Source organism: Rhagoletis pomonella, unplaced genomic scaffold (genome assembly GCF_013731165.1).
Source record: "Rhagoletis pomonella isolate Grant_MI unplaced genomic scaffold, Rhpom_1.0 Rhpom_scaffold_00007, whole genome shotgun sequence".
In the NCBI taxonomy this organism is placed as follows: Eukaryota; Metazoa; Arthropoda; class Insecta; order Diptera; family Tephritidae; genus Rhagoletis; species Rhagoletis pomonella.
The window spans coordinates 28,241,933-28,259,570 of record NW_023458561.1 but is presented as its reverse complement, the minus strand read 5'-3'; the positions used below and the strand labels follow the sequence as shown (position 1 = coordinate 28,259,570).

Sequence of the window (17,638 nt, the reverse complement as noted above, 5' to 3'; positions counted from 1 at the left end):
AATACTAATGCATGAAAATCCTAACCTCAAAAAAATCACCCGTTACCATTTCTACGAAGAGTTGTTTTTGCCATATAAAATACATGGAAAACTTTGAGCGACCTTTAAGTGTTTTTTTTATTTCAAAACTCAAAATAGGGGCATTAAAAATCCCACCTTATTTTTTCACATACACTTTGGACCACTATAATGTACGTATATATAAATTAATGCACACACAATACATATGTAAGTATATGCGCTCGAGTTAAATGCTTATTAAAAAACTTTTTAATAATTTCGTAATAAGCCGAAAAGTTGAGTGCGCCAAAAACGCTTGGCAAAGCGTTGGAAACAGTGTTGTTTACATAAAAAACAATTATGTGCGTATAAACCTTTGCAAGCGCTGAAGAAACAACCGCTCATCAACCATGAGCGTTGATTTCATCAAAAAGAGAGCATGGCATCATGCACCGTTGTGTGTATTAAGGCAGTGTCACACGATTGGTACATTTGTACAAATTTGTACATTTTAGATATTGAGTTATGGGTACACAATAAAAAAAAAATAGGCCAAAAATTTTCTGTAGTCACACAATTGGTATGGTTTATGGAAAAACTTGATTTTCGTGTTTGCGATAAAGAAAAATATTTGTGCATTCACACGATTGGGGTAAAATTTGCACCAAATTTTGGGCAAATTCCCAATCGTGTGACACCGCATTTAGTCTTTTGAAATTCTTGACTTTTTGAGGTTTCGCTGACACATTTTTTATACCCGAGCGCACTTGTGCACAAGGGTATATTAATTTTGTTCACATAACGGTTGTTTGTAACAGCCAAAACGAAGGGAGATAGATATGGACAAATGTATACATAAATGATCAGAATGAAAAAAGAAATCGATTAAGCCATGTCTGTCTGTCCGTCCGTCTGTCCGTCTGTCCGTCTGTGCACACGATAACTCGAGTAAACATTAAGATATCTTAACGAAACTTGGTACGTATACTTATTTCGGCCGTAGGACGGATGGTATTGAAAATGGGCAAAATCGGACAATAACCACGCCTACCTCCCATATAACGGTAATTTTCAGAAATACGAAAACTGCGATATTTTAGTAACTACTGAAGATTATTCACTCAAAATTGGTATTTACAATAACTTTTAGACGAAAAATAAGAATATTATACATTTTTGGAAAATGGGCGTAGCCACGCCCACTTATGGATACATGTGTATATCTTGGTAACCGCTGCACCACATTCTTCCAAACTTGGCACAGTTGTTAGTCTTGCTACAGCATACCAAATGGCCGAAAATTTTAAAAATCGGACAATAACCACGCCTACCACCCATATAACGGTAGTTTGGAGAAATACGAAATCTTCGATAAATCAATAAATATTAAAGCAAATTTCTTCAAAATTAATTCTTGCAACAATTCTCTGCCAAGAAATACGTTTATGATAAAATTTTAGAAAATGGGCGTGACACCGCCCACTTATGATCACATATATGTATATCGGTAACCGTTCTTCCAATTTGTACCAAACTCGGTATGGTTATTGTGCTTGCCACATTTAAGCAAAACGTTGAAAATTATTGAAATCGGAATAAAATTACGACCACTTATCATATAACGGCAAATTTTAGAAATGCTTGAAACTTCAATATTTCGAAATTTAAGGACGCTAATTTACTCAGAATTGATACACACCGGCTTACCATGTAGCGGTAGCTTTCGGAAAGGTGAAAATCATATATTTAATACTTGCGCCGGGTATTTAATGTTCGGCTCCGCCCGAACTTAGACATTCTTACTTGTTTCTTGTTAACTTTTAGCTCAAAGCACCACCACTATATGCTCCTCCCACATCCTATCGAGATTTAATGCTTTAACACTTTCTCCTGTTTGACTTTCTCACTTTTTTAGTTGATTTTGTTTCTATGCTTTCATTGTTTTATGCGATTGTTAATGACGCTTCTGCGATTGTGGTGTATTATAGAGAAGAACAACAATAAAAGCTTAAATATAAAAAAAAGAACAGCTACTTCATCCACCAACCTACATTGAAAAATCATTCACTTACGAAATTACTCTCTGAAATAAAAATGGCAAGGTGTAACTGCAACTGAAATTACGCAAATCGCTTTCGAGAAATAATTTCAACTTGCTCGTGCTGCACTAGCAATTTTCACTTTGGCTGCAAGCGCTGTCCAAAATTTGAAAGAAAACTTTCAACAGCAACGGGACTGATTTTTAAAAACACTTGGTCAACGGGGCCAGCTAGAGCGAAAATAAATGTATTTTGTAACAGGGCTTTAATCGAAATACCAAACAAAAAACAATAATTTATTTCGCTTTTGGACTAGGTAGTATTCAACCACCAAAATGGCTGATAAGCTAATCTTGGAAGTGACCCCATCCAGTTGTGACTCTTTAATTGGCTGTGCTAACGATTGGTCGGTAGGTAGGCTGTGTAGTTTTGGGAGGTAGCCAAGCTATACGCCACGGAGGATGAAGGATCTACCCCTTCGCTCACTTGCGCTTGACTGGCTCTCTGTACCGGAGAAATGTATACTGCAGCCAAAACTATCTGGCGCATGACTAAAGGGTTATCAGGCTCAAAGTCCCTCGGTTCTCTCGCCTATGCAAAGGGTGTAATCAATTATGGTTTCCAAGGGGTGGTCCTCAGTGTCTTCTAAGCCGATAGAAGAAGGAATGGTCCTTAGCCTCGGGAGTCAACCATCGGGAGAATAGAAGGTATCGGTCCTGCTAGGCGCACAGGAATACGGGTGGCACGTCCGCATTCGAGAGTGCCGAAGACGAGAGCACGGAGCTAGCGCTGATGGGGGCTCTCTTAAATGTGACACTCTGAAAGCCATTATTTTATCTAATTTCTGAAATGGAATCATGGTGAAATTGCTCAATCTCATAGTAATAATTTTTAGCAGTGGCTCAAAACGTCCACCTTTTGATCAAAGTGTAATAGGAAGGGCCGTTGATCGCCCACCTAGTTACCTGGCTCAGGTAACCTTGAGGTACATCAAAAAGGGTGTATAGAAATCGTCCCTTAATCAAAAGTTCCACATCATCTACATAGGCGATTAGTCGACAGCCCACTTTTCCAGTTCCTCTAGAAGGTCGTTTACAACCGCAATCCAGGGCAGGGGAGAGAGAACACCACCTTGCGGAGTGCTCACATTGACTCCCCCACTCCGTCGCGACAGTTCTGTCATAAAGTAAGCTTATTAGGTTGGTTTGAACCCCCATATTATGAATATACTTGACTATTGCTTCTGGAGTGACATTGTTGAAGGCCCCCTCGATTTCGAAGAGGCTCCTACTGCATAAACTTCCTGCGTGAAGGCTTCCTCTGACGACTTTACCACTGTGTGCAGGACGGTATTCACCGACCTTTTCTTGCAATAAGCATATTGAGCTCTTGAAACTGATAGGCCTAAAATCCCGAGGAGAAACATGATAACCCTTTCTAGCCTTCGGGATGAACGCAACACTGACTACCCTCCAAACCTTGGGGACGTACCCGGTGACTGTACTTCGAAGTACAAGAGCGAAAAAAGAGGTACTGTACTTCCGAAAGAAGTACGGTTGGTCACATTTGGTATGACGGACGAGTGCTTGAAAGAGTATTTTTTGAAATTTTATTTGCTTTTTTCTTACTGTGGCGGTTACTTTGAATTATTTCTAATACCAGTCAGCAGTCAAGCTAAACTAAATTAACTTGTGCATTTAAATTTGAAGCGTTAACAACTGGTCTTAAATTTGCAATTAAAAATGGGCATAGTATACGATGGATGGTCAGAAGGGTCAAAGCAGCGAGAAAATTGCATTTACACTACTTTTACCCTTTCCTTTTTTCTGTTGTTTCGTTCCATCGACTTGTATGCATAGTAGATTTGTTTACGTGTATGTTTGCCGCGCTTTTTTGCAGGTGGGGTTAACTTCAATTCTACCCTTCCACGTAACATGTTCTCAACTCGGAATTTTTAATTCAAGAAATTGCGGTTAATTCGGGTAAAATTATGCCCTCCGGCCAGTGTTGGTACTTTTTAAGCGCAAACGGTTTATTTCCTGTGTACATTTATTTATTTATTTGAAGTGTTTGTCGTTAAAACTGTTATTACTTAAAACTCTTGTTGTTCTACGATTTCTGTTCCTTTAATAAATGCATAAATGAAAAATGTGCGTTGAAAGTGGGAAGAAGCACTTGTGGTGTGGTCAGCTGATTAAGTCAAGTGAGATTTTGCCTAGTTTTGGCTATTTTTCTTTTAAACATTTAACAAACTTTAACAATTACACCCAAAAATTTTAAACTTTGTATTTAGATTTTTTACAAAAATTTTCGTTATGCAGTTTTGAAGCTTTAAAATTTTCATTGTGGCGTATTAATGTTTATTTCAATAGTGTTATTGATCTTTGTACCGCGATTTGTTTATTAGGAATAATGAAAAAAATAACAAAGATTAAACGGTCTCCTCATCAGACTTCTCTTTTCTAGACTTTCAGCGGGGATCGAAACCGCATCATCGATGTGCAAAGCTTCTGGCTTCTGGAGCTAACCACTTATTCAACCTAAAAAAGAAGTCCGATGAGGAAGTGTGGTAATCTCCGAAATAGCTGCTATAACTTCTATCGCTTAAGCTTTGTTGTTTTTTCCATTTTTCCTAACTAAAAAATCGTGAAACAAAGCTCAATAACACTATTAAAATAATCATCAATACGCCACAATGAAAATTAGCAAATTCATATTTCATTTCGTTTCATTGTTGTAATTGTTTTACTAACATTTAATTTTTTTTATTTACCTTGGTTTGTTTGTTTTTATCACCCATTTATCACTGAAATAAAATGCAAATACAGAAAACATCCCCAACAAATTAATAAAAAAAAAAAGTTGTTTGATGTTGCCATAAAGCAGCCCTGATACGAGGTTACCAAATGTAAACGCTAAAAAGCTTACCTTCGAGTGTTACAAAAGGTAGACGTCGTCGTTTTACAATTTTGTATATGAAACAACAACACGACAGACATTTCGCTTAGAAAACGTCCCAAAATATTGACGTCAACCCGTTTTGAAAACAAGAAGATTGTCTCTATGAAAAGTTTCTGGGGTAAAACAGGCAAGATTCCTTACTGATTTTATGTAAAATTGCTAATTATTTTATTAATAAGATTATCATTTAAAAATTAAAGATAAAACTGCTGGATTTCATCATTTAAAAAGAAACACTCTTTAATTTTATGAAATGTCTTTTTGAATTTATTGAATATTTACACCCTTCAGCACAGAAGAGACTATATCTACACGCCGCGACAAACGATAGCACATCAACATTTTTACAAGTTTTTACCAATTTTCTTTCGATTTTTTTAAGGTTCATTATTTTTGTATAAAAGTATAACTCCTTATCTAACAAACACCATATAAATCTAAATTTCAGACTTTCTTACAAAAATTATAAACATTCCACAAACTTTTCATCCCAATTCCATGCATTTTAATTTTAATTTCTAGAATAATTTTTGGTATGCAGTTTTATAGCTTCATATACATAGCTACCTACCACCAGCGTAGCCGTTGAGAATTTGCAGAAAGTCGCAAAAAAGGGGTAATTGCCCAAAAAAAGGGTCACCATATTATTTTTGCTTTCTTTACGTTGCGAATGAATAAATCTGAGTTCCAAAGTCAAAATCAAATTTACATGTATTATAAAGTCTTTTCGCCGCTAGAACGTTCCACTGTTTCAATTCAAAATGAAAATAGTGGGACAAGCCTTGAACAAAACACAGAAATCCAGTTTCTGCAAGAAAATTCGCTTGTCCTTTAAAAGTTTTAAGTGATGATTTTTTTCATACTTACAGGAGGAAATATTTTTCAATAGCATGGTTCTGTTAACATTTCCCCCAAAAAAAAAACATCTCTGAAAAAGAGCAAAAGTCGCACATAATTTTGGAAAAGGGTCGAAAAATCTAAATTTTCAAAAAGTCGGATCAAAGGGTATCGGCACCTTATAAGGGTTAAATTTCTTCTTTAGTCGCGCAACGGCAACACTGTCTGCCAACACAGATACTTATGTACATATGTAAGAGCGCAGAGGAACTCTTATAGTTTTCTTTTGACGCAAATACTAAATAATTAAAACGCACTTATCAATTAAATAGATAAACAAATGTCAAAGCATATAATTTCTTATATGGGAACTCAAACTTAGAGATCCAACAGGCAGGCAAAGCATTCACTATGTTCGCAAATCACATTTTAATTGAAAACCGCGCACTTCACACCTTACAAATAATTATCTCACTGCATTAAAAGTAATCGAGTTTCAATTTCTCATACATAGTAGTTAACATATGTTTGGCCGAATTTCTCCTTCAAAAGGTTTTTTTATGAGCAGCTATATTCGACGTTTCGCTATTGCCCGCCGACAAACGACTGTTAATAGATTTGATATCGAACTTGTGTCCTGCCGAGTGAAACCACACTTTTCTAACCACTCGAACATGGCGGTCGCCTTTTGTACTTTCACCTATAAAAACTAACAATGATGAACAGAGGAGTACAGTTCTTTGGAAAGGCGCGCCTATTCCCAACAGCGCCATGTACTTCGACACTATTGCCAATTTGCGACCATCGATACGCACGTTAACACTTTTGGGACTCTGGCCCGTCAAAAATGGCACTGGCGCAAAGTTCGAGCAATATTATCGATATTATCAGCTTTTATTACAAGTTTCATTCACTTTCATTCTTACCACGCTAATGTGGCTGGAGGTAATTTTTATTCACAATATGGAGTATGCCAGCGAAGTATTGAAGATTGCACTTTCTGAAACGGTAGTTGTCCTAAAAGTTCTCAACATTTGGCGTTTTGCACCTAATGCGGCAAAGTTGCTGCATGAATGGGAGCAGAGTGAATTTTTCGTGCCTCGCACGCCACAAGAACAATTAATGTGGCGACGTGCGCAAAACGCTTACAAAAAAGTATTGGCTTTTTATAGGATTTGGAGCATAATTTGCGTGCTTTTAGCTTTCCTGTCAGTTGTTTTCATGGAGACACCTCAGCTACCAGTTCCGTATTGGATTCCAATCAAACATTGGCGAGAAGGCAATGGCTGGCCGTTATATTTGTATGATTTCGTAGCCGTGATATTCACTTGTTGTTGCAATATTGAAATAGATTCTTTACAATGTTATTATCTATTGCATTTAACACTTTGTTTGCGGCTCATCGGTTTAAGAATGGCGCGCTTGGAAGATGCAGGCGATGATGTGGAAATTACCAGCGAACTTCTGAAATTAATTCAAATGCAGCAGCGCGTGAAGGAGTAAGTTTTTGTTTTTTTTTGAGAAAGACCTTGAGTTACTTTTCGCTTTACTTTTATTACATTTTACGTTTAAAAAAAAAAAACAAAAAATTAGCATGCTCAAACGTTGCGAGGAGATTGTATCGCTACCTTTTCTCGTGCAAATTATATTCAGTTCGATGATTATTTGTTTTACAGCTTATTATCTGCAAAGTGTAAGTTCTCTTTGGAATTTCGAAAGCTGTTAATGCGAAATACTTTTTATTTTTTCGATGTGTTTATTTAGTTAAGTTTCAGCAATAATCCAGCCGATTTTGTAGCTATGGTACAATATGGCTTTGTCATGTCTTTGCAAATATTTTTGCCATGCTATTATGCCAATGAATTGACGGCGGAATCACTAAATTTGAGTAAGCAACTTTACAGCTGCAATTGGACGGACATGTCTGCCTACAATCGCCGTTTAATTTATCTCTATATGCAAGACTTAAAGCAGCCAATTGCGCTGCGTGCAGGAAGCTATTTCGAAATCGGACTACAAGTTTTTTCAAAGGTACTTCCGAGTTTTCTTGCACTTAACGGGTCTTAAAAACGTTGTTGTTTCTTCACTTTCAGACTATGAACAACGCTTACACTCTACTGGCGCTTTTGGCGAACGTCGCCGATGAGGATGAGTAGAATGGGTGTGCATACATATGTACACATAACTTAACATATGTATGTATATTTACATGAACAGGGCCGTCGAGAAAAAATCCAAGCCCGGAAGGTGAATATGTTCCGGGCTCCCCTCCACAAAATAATATTTGCTTTTTAAATGAATTTTCAACGTTTGCCCTCTATACTTAGTCAGTGATGTTTTTCTTAGTTTGTGGTGTATAATTTTTTTATTTTTTTTTAACTTGGTCTATCAGGTTAAATCGGTATTTTCAAAATGAGTTCAAAAATTTAAAATGTAACCACATATTTATGAGAATATTAAATAATTTTTATTTTCCAACTTAATTTAAAAATACTTGGCGTCATGGTTTAAAGAATTATGTATCATCATATTTTTTATGAGCACGAAATGGCTTTATAACTTTGGTCCGATGTTTGTAAGTACCAGAAGAAGAAGAGATAGACCCACGAAAATGCATACTTATAACGTCGAGCTGAGCCGATTTAGCCATATCCGTCTGTCCGCCTGTTTGTAAGCGATCTATTCCCTCAGTTTTCGGGTTATTCGAATGCAATTTGTTAAGTGAGTGTATTTTTAAAATGTATTAATCATTTGCCAAAACCGGAAAAATCGTGTAAAGGCCCGTAAATCTTCCGCAAAATCTTTCTCTCGAATACTGCAAGAGCCACCTCATCGGATGTTGTCATTGTGCATCTTTCTGAGACATATACCAACACGAGCATGATGAGTGGCTTATAGCGTGTGGTTTTCGTACGTCGAGAGAGTACTTTACTCCTGAATTGCCTACTCAGTCAAAATTAGGAAAGAGTGATTCTGCGTTGAATTTTCCATGCTGACATTATTATCGGTATTCATTCTGGTTCCCAAGTAAACGAAATTCTCTACTTTCTCGAAATTGTAACTGCCAACAATGACGTGGGTGCTAAGGCGCGAATGTGCTGACTGTTTGTTTGATGACAGGAGATACTTCGTCTTGCGCTCGTTTACCACGAGACCCATTCGCTTTGCTTCCTTATCTAACTTGGAAAAGGCAAAACAGACTTCGCGGTGCTTGTAACCGATGATGTCGATGTAAATTGTTCCTGAGCGGTTCAGTTCTGCAGCTCTTATTATCTTCTCCAACATCAGATTAAAGAAGTCACATGAAAGGGAGTCGCCCTGTCTGAAACCCCGTTTGATGGCGAACGGCTCGGAGAGGTCATTCCAAATTCTGACGGGGCTGGTGGTATTGCTCAACGTCATTTTACACAGCTTCTTTTCGTGCTGTCGAAAGCGGCTTTGAAATAGACAAATAGATGGTGCGTGTCGATCCTATGCTCGCGGGTCTTTTCCAATATTTGGTGCAATGTGAATACCTGATCTATGATGGATTTGCCCGGTCTAAAGCGTCGCTTATAAGGTCCGTTCATTGACGGTGGGTTTCAGTATTTCACACAATACACTCGATAAGACCTTATAACCTATGCTTAGAAGGCTGATTCCGCGGTAGTTGGCGCGAATGACGCGGTCGCCTTTCTTTTCGCTTGAGCAGAGCACACTTAAATTCCAGTCGTCAGGCATGCGTTCATCTGACCATATTCTGCATAAGAGTTGATGCATGCACCTTATCAACTGCTCGCCACCGTACTTGAATAGCTTTGCTCCCAGGCCGTCAGCTCCACCAGCTTTGTTGTTTTTTAGCCGCATAATTGTTATTCGCACCTCGTCATAGTCAGACGGTGGAGCATCCACTCCGTCCTCATCGGGCTCGTGTCCGTCTTCTCCACAACTTTCAGCGCTGCTTCATTCAGTACAGTGGAATAATGTTGCCTCCATAATTTAAGTACGTTTAGGACATCGATCACTAGGTCGCCATTGTTGTTCTTACAGGAGTTCACCCTGGTCTTGAAACCTTCCGTAAACCGCCTATCTCTCTGGTAAAATTTTCGGGCGTTTTTCCGGTCGACCAGTATCTCAAGCTCTTCACATTATATTTAATTCATTTTTAGGTTCGCTATCAAGATTACTATATACCGCTTCAAAGCAAGATATCTGAGGAATAATAAGGGCCTGTGCGAGTTTAAGTTTTGTGTTGATGGGTAGACAGTAACATTTTTGTCACAGATTACTTAAGATGTAATATACCTTCGATATGATACATATAATTAATGTGATCTGTGCAACTTAAATGGGAATTTATTTTAAATCCATGGCTAGGCACAACCGATTGAAGTGTGATCTCTGTATCGTTCAGCATAATTGGCGACGAACCACTCAGGTCAAAAGTCTCGTGCGCTATTTGTAGTGCCTGCGTTTAGGCAAAGGTCATTTGCTTTGGCCCAGATGGATGCCAAGTCTTCCCAAAGACCAATAGAACGTGAGAGGTATATCTGGGTGTCGTCAGCGTAAATATGGATAGAGGCATTTTGACAGCAATGAGCAATGTCATTCACTAAAGATGTAAAAAGTATCGGACCAAAAATTGATCCCTGAGGTACACCAGAAGAAATTTTACTGTGTTTCGAAAAGATATTTCCACATTGCACTTTTTGTACCCTATTCGATAGGTAGCTTTTCATCAAATTAATTGATGTCGCGTGAAACCCGAAATAATGTTGAAGTTTCAATAGCAAAATATCTTTGTTTATAGTTCGAAAGCTTTAGAGAAGTCCAGTATGGTAAGTAATTTGTTATCAAAAGCGGGGCGGAAGTCGTCCATTACCTTTATTATTGCTGTGTTTAGAGATACATTTTTCAAAGAATCTTAATACTGCCGACAAAACACTGATGGGTATATTATTTTAAGGGGAATCATAAATTTTAAAACCCGACATCCGAGTTTACTATTTTGGCCCCTCTCTTCATACCACGGCAAATACGTGTCGCTTCCCTCTTCAGTTCCCTAAAGTGGTCCCACAATTCTCGCGTTGCGTCCGATCGCAACTTGGCCTTGTAGGCGGCATCTTTTTTCTCTGCAGCTTCCTGACACTCCTCATCGCACCAGTTGTTCTTTCGGGCTCGCTGAAATCCGACTTCTTCCACGGTGCTACTTAATGAACGGGAAATTTGTTTCCACTGCTCGCATATGTCGGTTCGTTGAAGAGTGCTCTCTGAGAGCAGGTGTGAGAGTCGAGTAGCGAATGCATTGGCTATCTGTTGTGATAGCAGCTTTTCGACGTTAAGCTTTCCTTGCATTTTTGGGCGCACATTTTTTGCTGCACAGAGACGATGTTTGGCCCTCGGAGTGTACGTACGTCTAAAACACTGGAAGCGTACCTTCCGCCTATCACAACATGATGGATTTGGTTTCTAGTTTTTCGATCTAGAGACTGCCACGTAGCTTGATGGATCTTTTTATGCTTGAACCTAGTACTCGATACTCCTCTATGTACGTAGTGAATAGACAAACTTTAAGAATACAGTAATCGGCGGAAGTAAAAGTCTGATGTCCATGAAAGGTGAGTAGCCTTCGGCATAACCGAAGACAGTCCTACTTCTACCTGACTCGACAGAACCGACTCTTAAAATACTTGGAACCGCACAGAAATACGGTATTAACTCTACAATCCAACCTTTATGGCCGTAGGTAAAAAGAATGGAGTATGTATAATTATATTCGCTGTTTTCGCAAATAATTTATTGCAGTTTTGCCCTGAACTGCATAACCTGCTAATACTGTCACCTATTCCCTATGAATATAGTTCTTGGAAGTTCATCAACTATTTCGTTACATAATATCGGTTTGCAACCATGCTGTGAATGTTGACGAGGTAGAGTGAAAACCTTTTGGGGTCTTCACTACTACGAACGAATACACAATTACAATTGATACACAATGTTAGTTGAAGCCAACACTGCATTCCTTTGAATAATTTGACATTTTCTAAACGCATACGCAAGAACATCTGTGTACATTAGGGTGGTCCAAAGCAAGTAAAATCGGAATTTTAACGATCTCACCCCCTAGGATTATCCTATATCGAAAAAATATACCACTATTTTATTATTTTGAAATCAAAAAATATTAAAAGGGCGCTCAAAGCGCTTAAAGTTCTCCATGTATTTTATATAAAAAAAAAAACTTTTCGTGAAATTTAATAGAATTCTTGAAAAATCGATATTTTTCGATCGGAAAACTCTGGTTCTCTTCAGCAGACTTCCAATAACAATACCCAATTTTTTATTTAACCATCTTTTCATAGTAACTATATTTTATAAGTCCGTCAAACTCCCCAGAAAATCCAATGGGGGATAATGAAAAACTCTTTAATATATTATAAAAAATTTTTTGGTTTCAAAATAAAAAAATATGGGTATATTTTTTCGGTATATAACAATCTTAGGGGGTGAGAGCATTAAAATTCCGACATTACTTTTTCACATGCATTTTTGGACCACCCTTATGTGTACATAATTGCATTTTAATTGAAAATCACTTAACCCAACGCTGCTTATTAAGTCATTAGGAAAAATTCAATTTTTGCGAAGAAATACGCCCAACAGTTAAGCAGCTAATTGTCTAACCCGATTACGGCTATAAGAAGCTCAATTTCTCCGCAAAGAAGTACAGTTAACTGATATAACCGCTCCATATTAACTCGCGTCATGTCCTTCGATACAATTGCCAATTCGCGTTTTTTAATACGCGCACTCACCTTTTTGGGACTTTGGCCTGTGGTCAGTGGCAATGGCGGGGGCTCGTGGTTCAAACGATATTACCGCTGCTATCAACTTTTCTTACACATTACACTTACGTTTACACTTTCACTGCTCATGTGGCTCGATGTGATCTTTAGTAACAATCTGGACCATGCTACCCAAGTGCTAAAATTCTTACTCACCGAAATGAGTTTGGTGCTCAAAATTTTCAACATCTGGCACTACTCACTAAAGGCTGCAGGTTTGCTGCATGAATGGCAGATGAGTGAACTTTTCGTGCCGCAGACGGTCGGCGAGCAGGAGATGTGGCGATGCGCACAATGTGCCTTTCATAAAGTGGTTATTATCTATGTCTGTTGCAGCTTTAACGCGGCCATCTGTGCATTTGTTGCGGTGCCGTTTATGAATACGCGCGAGCTGCCATTTCCATTTTGGTTGCCACGAAAATGGCGTGAGGACTATTACTGGGCAATGTACTTTTATGAGTTCATCGCAATGCCGTTCACTTGTTTATGCAACCTTCAAATCGATTTATTCCTAAGCTACTTTCTATTGCATTTAACACTCTGCCTGCGTGTAATCGGTAAGCGTTTGGAGCGTTTGGGCAATGCAACAGAAGACGATGCAGTTACCAAAGAATTCGTGAAGATTATCAAAATGCATCAGCGTATTATTGAGTAGGTTAACTAAGCCGGCGATTGATAATCTTATCGACGTAAGCATAACGAAAATTTTGTTCTCAAAATTTTTCTGTTTTATTTTTTTTTTCAGTATGTCTAAGCGCTGCGAGCAAATGGTATCCCTGCCTGTACTAATACAGATTATGCTAAGTTCATTCATCATTTGCTTCATCATATATCGCTTGCAAAGTGTAAAATATTGCTACGAGATATTTGCTTGTGCCATTTGAAAACAAACATTTATACAATTTTGCTTTCTTAGGTTTCCTTCAGGGAAAATCCCGCTGAATACTTGGCCATGTTACAATACGTTGTAGCCATGTCCATGGAAATATTCTTACCTTGCTATTATGCCAATGAATTAACTGTGCAATCAGAAAAGTTGAGTTATCACCTTTATTGCTGCGATTGGACTGGAATGTCCGTCTATAATAGGCGCATTATTTTCCTCTACATGCAATATTTAAACCAGCCTTTGGTCTTGCATGCCGGCCAATTTTTCAAAATCGGATTACCTATTTTTTCCAAGGTATACCAACGTGCATTTTCATTATATTTGCACAATTTTTTTTTAGTAATTAATTTCCTTATTTTAGACTATGAATAATGCCTACAGTCTACTGGCTCTTTTACTTCGCGTAAGCGATGATAATAAAAATTAAGGATAAGTTACACTAGTAGTTTTCAAATTAATACTTTCTGCATAAATAAAAGTAGTTGTCTTTAAAATAAAAACTGAGTGTGTGTATGTAGTCCCTACGATTTGTATTAGTTTTCCGAATTAAAAGCTAAAAATACAAAATGAAAAAAACAACCCTGCTCTAACCTGTCCTCTAAATCAGGACCTACTGCATGTGAGTACAGTACAGAAAAAATTATTTTAAAATATTAAAATTAATTTAAATGAATTCAAGGAAGCATTTAATAAAAGCAAGAAATGTTTATTTCTAAATGATGCAGTCAATCAAAAATGTAATGTTTAAAAGATATGCTTGTGAATAAAATCTATAAGAATTTTCACATAACACCATTACCCATTACCCTAAAAAATTTTCATATTGGCGAGGACCCTTCGACACTCGTAACTCCATTATTCTTTTGAATGTACCCTGAGAGGAGGGACGCCATTAGGGCCTAAGTGCGCACTTTTCACATGTGCTGGAATGAGTAGTGCCAAGATAAACGAACCTAACCTTTATCCAGCTTTGAAAGTATTCAACTCGGAATTCGTTGGTGGTAGCAAGGGAAGAGGGAGGCCCCCATTGCGATGGAAAGACCATGTGGAGAAGGACTTGGCTCCACTTGGCGTCAGTTGGCACAGAAAAGAAGCGACTGGCGTGAGGTCGCATGATACTCTATATCAGACGGAGAATCGATTGCAAAACTCTCGGCCATCCGTTGTGCCATCTCTGCCAGGGTTTCCAGGGTACGGGCTTGACTACCCCGCCTACCCCAAATAAAGGCTACCAATCCTGAGTGGGTCGGAGCCTCAATTGGCAGAAGAGTCTACGGCTTTCGAGGTCTTACCAGAGACTTAAAACCTGGTATCGCGGGCGAACAGATGCCCCTGGAGTGTGTTCGTTGTCTAGATAAGCAAAGCCGACGAACAAGGCCAAAAGACAGGCCAGATGTGAATGTAAGATCATACAGCTGGTGAGATTTGCAAGGAAGATTGTGCCTCGTCAAGCAACTCGAGCGGGTGTAGAAAACTGGAAAAGGAGCAATAGTCCATGCCTATTGTCCACCCGGGCTGGAAAGTGCTCCCCAGTAAGGCTAGTAAGTCCTGCGAGATTGGCGAGACGAGCAGAATGAATGTAGGTTAATGGTGGCAACATGGTGAAGCTGTTCTCCGGTTAGGGAGACAGTGTAGGAGGTTGATGATGGCGGAAAAGCAAATTTGACTGTTTGTGGGGTTAAGCATATGTATTCTGGTAGGTATAGTAGGTCGCGTGAGTTGAGCTGGTCGAGCAAGTCTGGCTGGCAAGCACTACTCCAGTCTATTCAGTGAAGTACGGCCCCTTTGGGGAGTTTGGTTTATTGCGGTAGGTTCTCACGTTAAACCTAAACTACAGATGTCCGTTGTGGCTGGAACTTCGCTTTTTTTACCACCCTAATGTGCATGCAAAACTATTACACCTAATCAATGCTAATGCATCAATGCAATACATATATGCATGTATGTATGTATGTACATAAGTAATTATCGCATTGATCAACATAGTTGACTTTGAAATAAACAAAAGTGAAATCAAAATACATAAATAGAAATAAAAGTTTACAATGTAACGTTATGTAATTTATAGCGCAGTATTAAATTGATTCCAGGAATTAACTGCTTGTGCAATCAATTAATCAACGAAACGCTTTCCCTAGTGAAGAATAGAAAGAAAAAAATCAAGAAAAACACCCACGTAAGACGTAGTAAATATATGTATGTATGTATATGTAAATAAAATTCAGTGGACTGCAGGAGATCTTAAACAAAAATCTGTACATGGGTTATTTTAAAAATACTCAGCTTAACAACTATGGTAGAAAGTAGAAATGGCCTGCATACCCAAAAAAAGAAGGAGGCAAGATAGACTTTTTTAAGAAAAATAAAGTAAAGGCAGAAAGATGAGAGTGCGAAGAACTGGAGATGCTGGCAGGCAGCAATAAAATGGTATAAAGAGCGAGGCTGGTTATCGATGCTAATGCGTGGGCAACCTTGCTTTCGTCGCACATCCATGGGTATCGAATCGAAGGATATTTTCAATTAAGCGTCATTATACATTGCTACAAAAGGACTAAGCCATCGCAATCAGTGTATTTTTATGCACTCTGCTATGTACATATCATTAAAAAGCTTCGACAGTTCGTCATTCCATCTTCTTCGATACCCAGCGCCCACGCGAACAGGTCCACAAATCTTGCGAAATTATTTATCTTAATGTCCCCTAAAGCCTTCATATCTTTGTTCGACATTATCCACGTTTCCGTGGCATAAAAAAGCACTTACGCTTTCCAGCATCAGACTGAAATGTCACACAAGAGTATCTAAAACTTACTTAGGATTAAAACGGAGCGGATACACTCTTTCCAATTTGAACAGAGCTGAAGGTTGTACTCAATATTACTCTTCATAGCCGTAATAGTTTTTAGGGGATCTCAAGATAAGACACGTTCGGTCTTTGGGCCTTACATTTTTAAAGCCGCCTTATTGCTGTTCTTCCCTCGTCTTGGTCGAGGGCAAAATCGCCCCTATACGTTGGCCTAGGTTCTTTTTCATTAAATGCGGCACCTGTGAAGCCATTTAAAAGTATTGGAAATTGACGGCCCAAGATGTTATTAGCCTCCCTTATAAAATCTAAAAGGATAAACTGAAGTATTGCAATCGTAGTCTGGCTAACTGGACCATTATATATAATGTGCTACGACGTGAAGACGGCAATCGGTCTCTATGGAAAGACCGGTGCATGTGAGGGCGCGTTGGGTGGCCAATTAGCAACTTGATCTGTTCAAGAGATTTTTATCTTTCCTAGCAAAACAATAATCAAAAAGTTTGGTCTTCTTAAGGCCCCCTACCTATTCGCAGTACTTACTGCATTCTGAGTTTACCCAGGCTTCGATTATGAGCCTTGAAGAGGACCAACTGAGTCTGCAAAACGGCTCTGGCCCCACAAGTACAGGCGATGAGTCTTCCCTTGCCAATTTGTCGTCAGCCTCATTAGCTACGATCCCGCAGTGTTCTGGTGCCCAGCATAGTAATACCGTGTTCTTTGCTGCCAAGAGTTGGATACAAAGCATTCGTTTAATGAGACTGGAGGTGATCGTCCTATTGGAGAGCGCACTTATGGCGGCCTGAAAAGATAACTAGACACCTTTCTCAAGGTTCAATTTCGGATGCTGAGAGAGCGTGGACCTAGTACCCATGGCAATATAAAGTTCGGTGCCAAATCGAAAGACACCCGCTGCTGCTCTGCCCTCCATCTTTGTCCCCTCTGTGTACCACGGTACATATCTGGGATCTCTAGTTCAGGTAAACCATTTGACCAGACATCTCGGTTTGAGATTGTGATCTGAATTTTCCTTCCTAAGCAGATTTCCTTTAAAAAAAAATGTGGGGTAGAGTCCAGCGTAGGAGCCACCGACAGTAAAGCCATACTTCGGAGTTTGTTCAGACGTGAACTGACAGTTGTTTGCAGCTTTTATGGCTACCAGCCTATGCAGGCATAAGTTACAATCGTACAGACTATAGTTCGGTACATCCACTCTATAAATTTGGAGTTAGGACCTATGTGCAACCGAAAATTCTTCGACAGGTCCACATGGCTCGCATGGCTT

At 38.8% G+C, this 17,638-nt stretch overlaps 2 protein-coding genes across 2 annotated transcripts; both read left to right on the top strand.

Moving 5' to 3' along the window:
• Positions 1–6,800: 6,800 nt before the first annotated feature.
• On the top strand, positions 6,801–7,616 carry LOC118743767 (odorant receptor 94a-like). Its single transcript, XM_036476530.1, has 2 exons — positions 6,801–7,336; positions 7,431–7,616. The coding sequence occupies exons 1-2, from the start codon at positions 6,801–6,803 to the stop codon at positions 7,561–7,563; spliced, it is 669 nt and encodes a 222-aa protein (XP_036332423.1). The 3' UTR covers positions 7,564–7,616.
• A 4,965-nt stretch (positions 7,617–12,581) lies between these two features.
• On the top strand, positions 12,582–13,977 carry LOC118743766 (odorant receptor 94a-like). Its single transcript, XM_036476529.1, has 3 exons — positions 12,582–13,312; positions 13,589–13,844; positions 13,912–13,977. Exons 1-3 carry the CDS (start codon positions 12,582–12,584, stop codon positions 13,975–13,977), a joined length of 1,053 nt encoding a protein of 350 aa, XP_036332422.1.
• The last annotated feature ends 3,661 nt before the right edge of the window (positions 13,978–17,638 follow it).

What these genes read in the sequence shown, in the direction of transcription:
- LOC118743767 (XM_036476530.1), top strand. Translation starts at nt 6,801, where the DNA reads ATGGAGTATGCCAGCGAAGTATTGAAGATTGCACTTTCTGAAACGGTA. An exon ending in ATGCAGCAGCGCGTGAAGGA is followed by an intron (nt 7,337 to 7,430) that starts GTAAGTTTTTGT and finishes ACAAAAAATTAG; the next exon opens with CATGCTCAAACGTTGCGAGG.
- LOC118743766 (XM_036476529.1), top strand. Translation starts at nt 12,582, where the DNA reads ATGTCCTTCGATACAATTGCCAATTCGCGTTTTTTAATACGCGCACTC. An exon ending in ATGCATCAGCGTATTATTGA is followed by an intron (nt 13,313 to 13,588) that starts GTAGGTTAACTA and finishes GGTTTCCTTCAG; the next exon opens with GGAAAATCCCGCTGAATACT. An exon ending in GATTACCTATTTTTTCCAAG is followed by an intron (nt 13,845 to 13,911) that starts GTATACCAACGT and finishes TCCTTATTTTAG; the next exon opens with ACTATGAATAATGCCTACAG.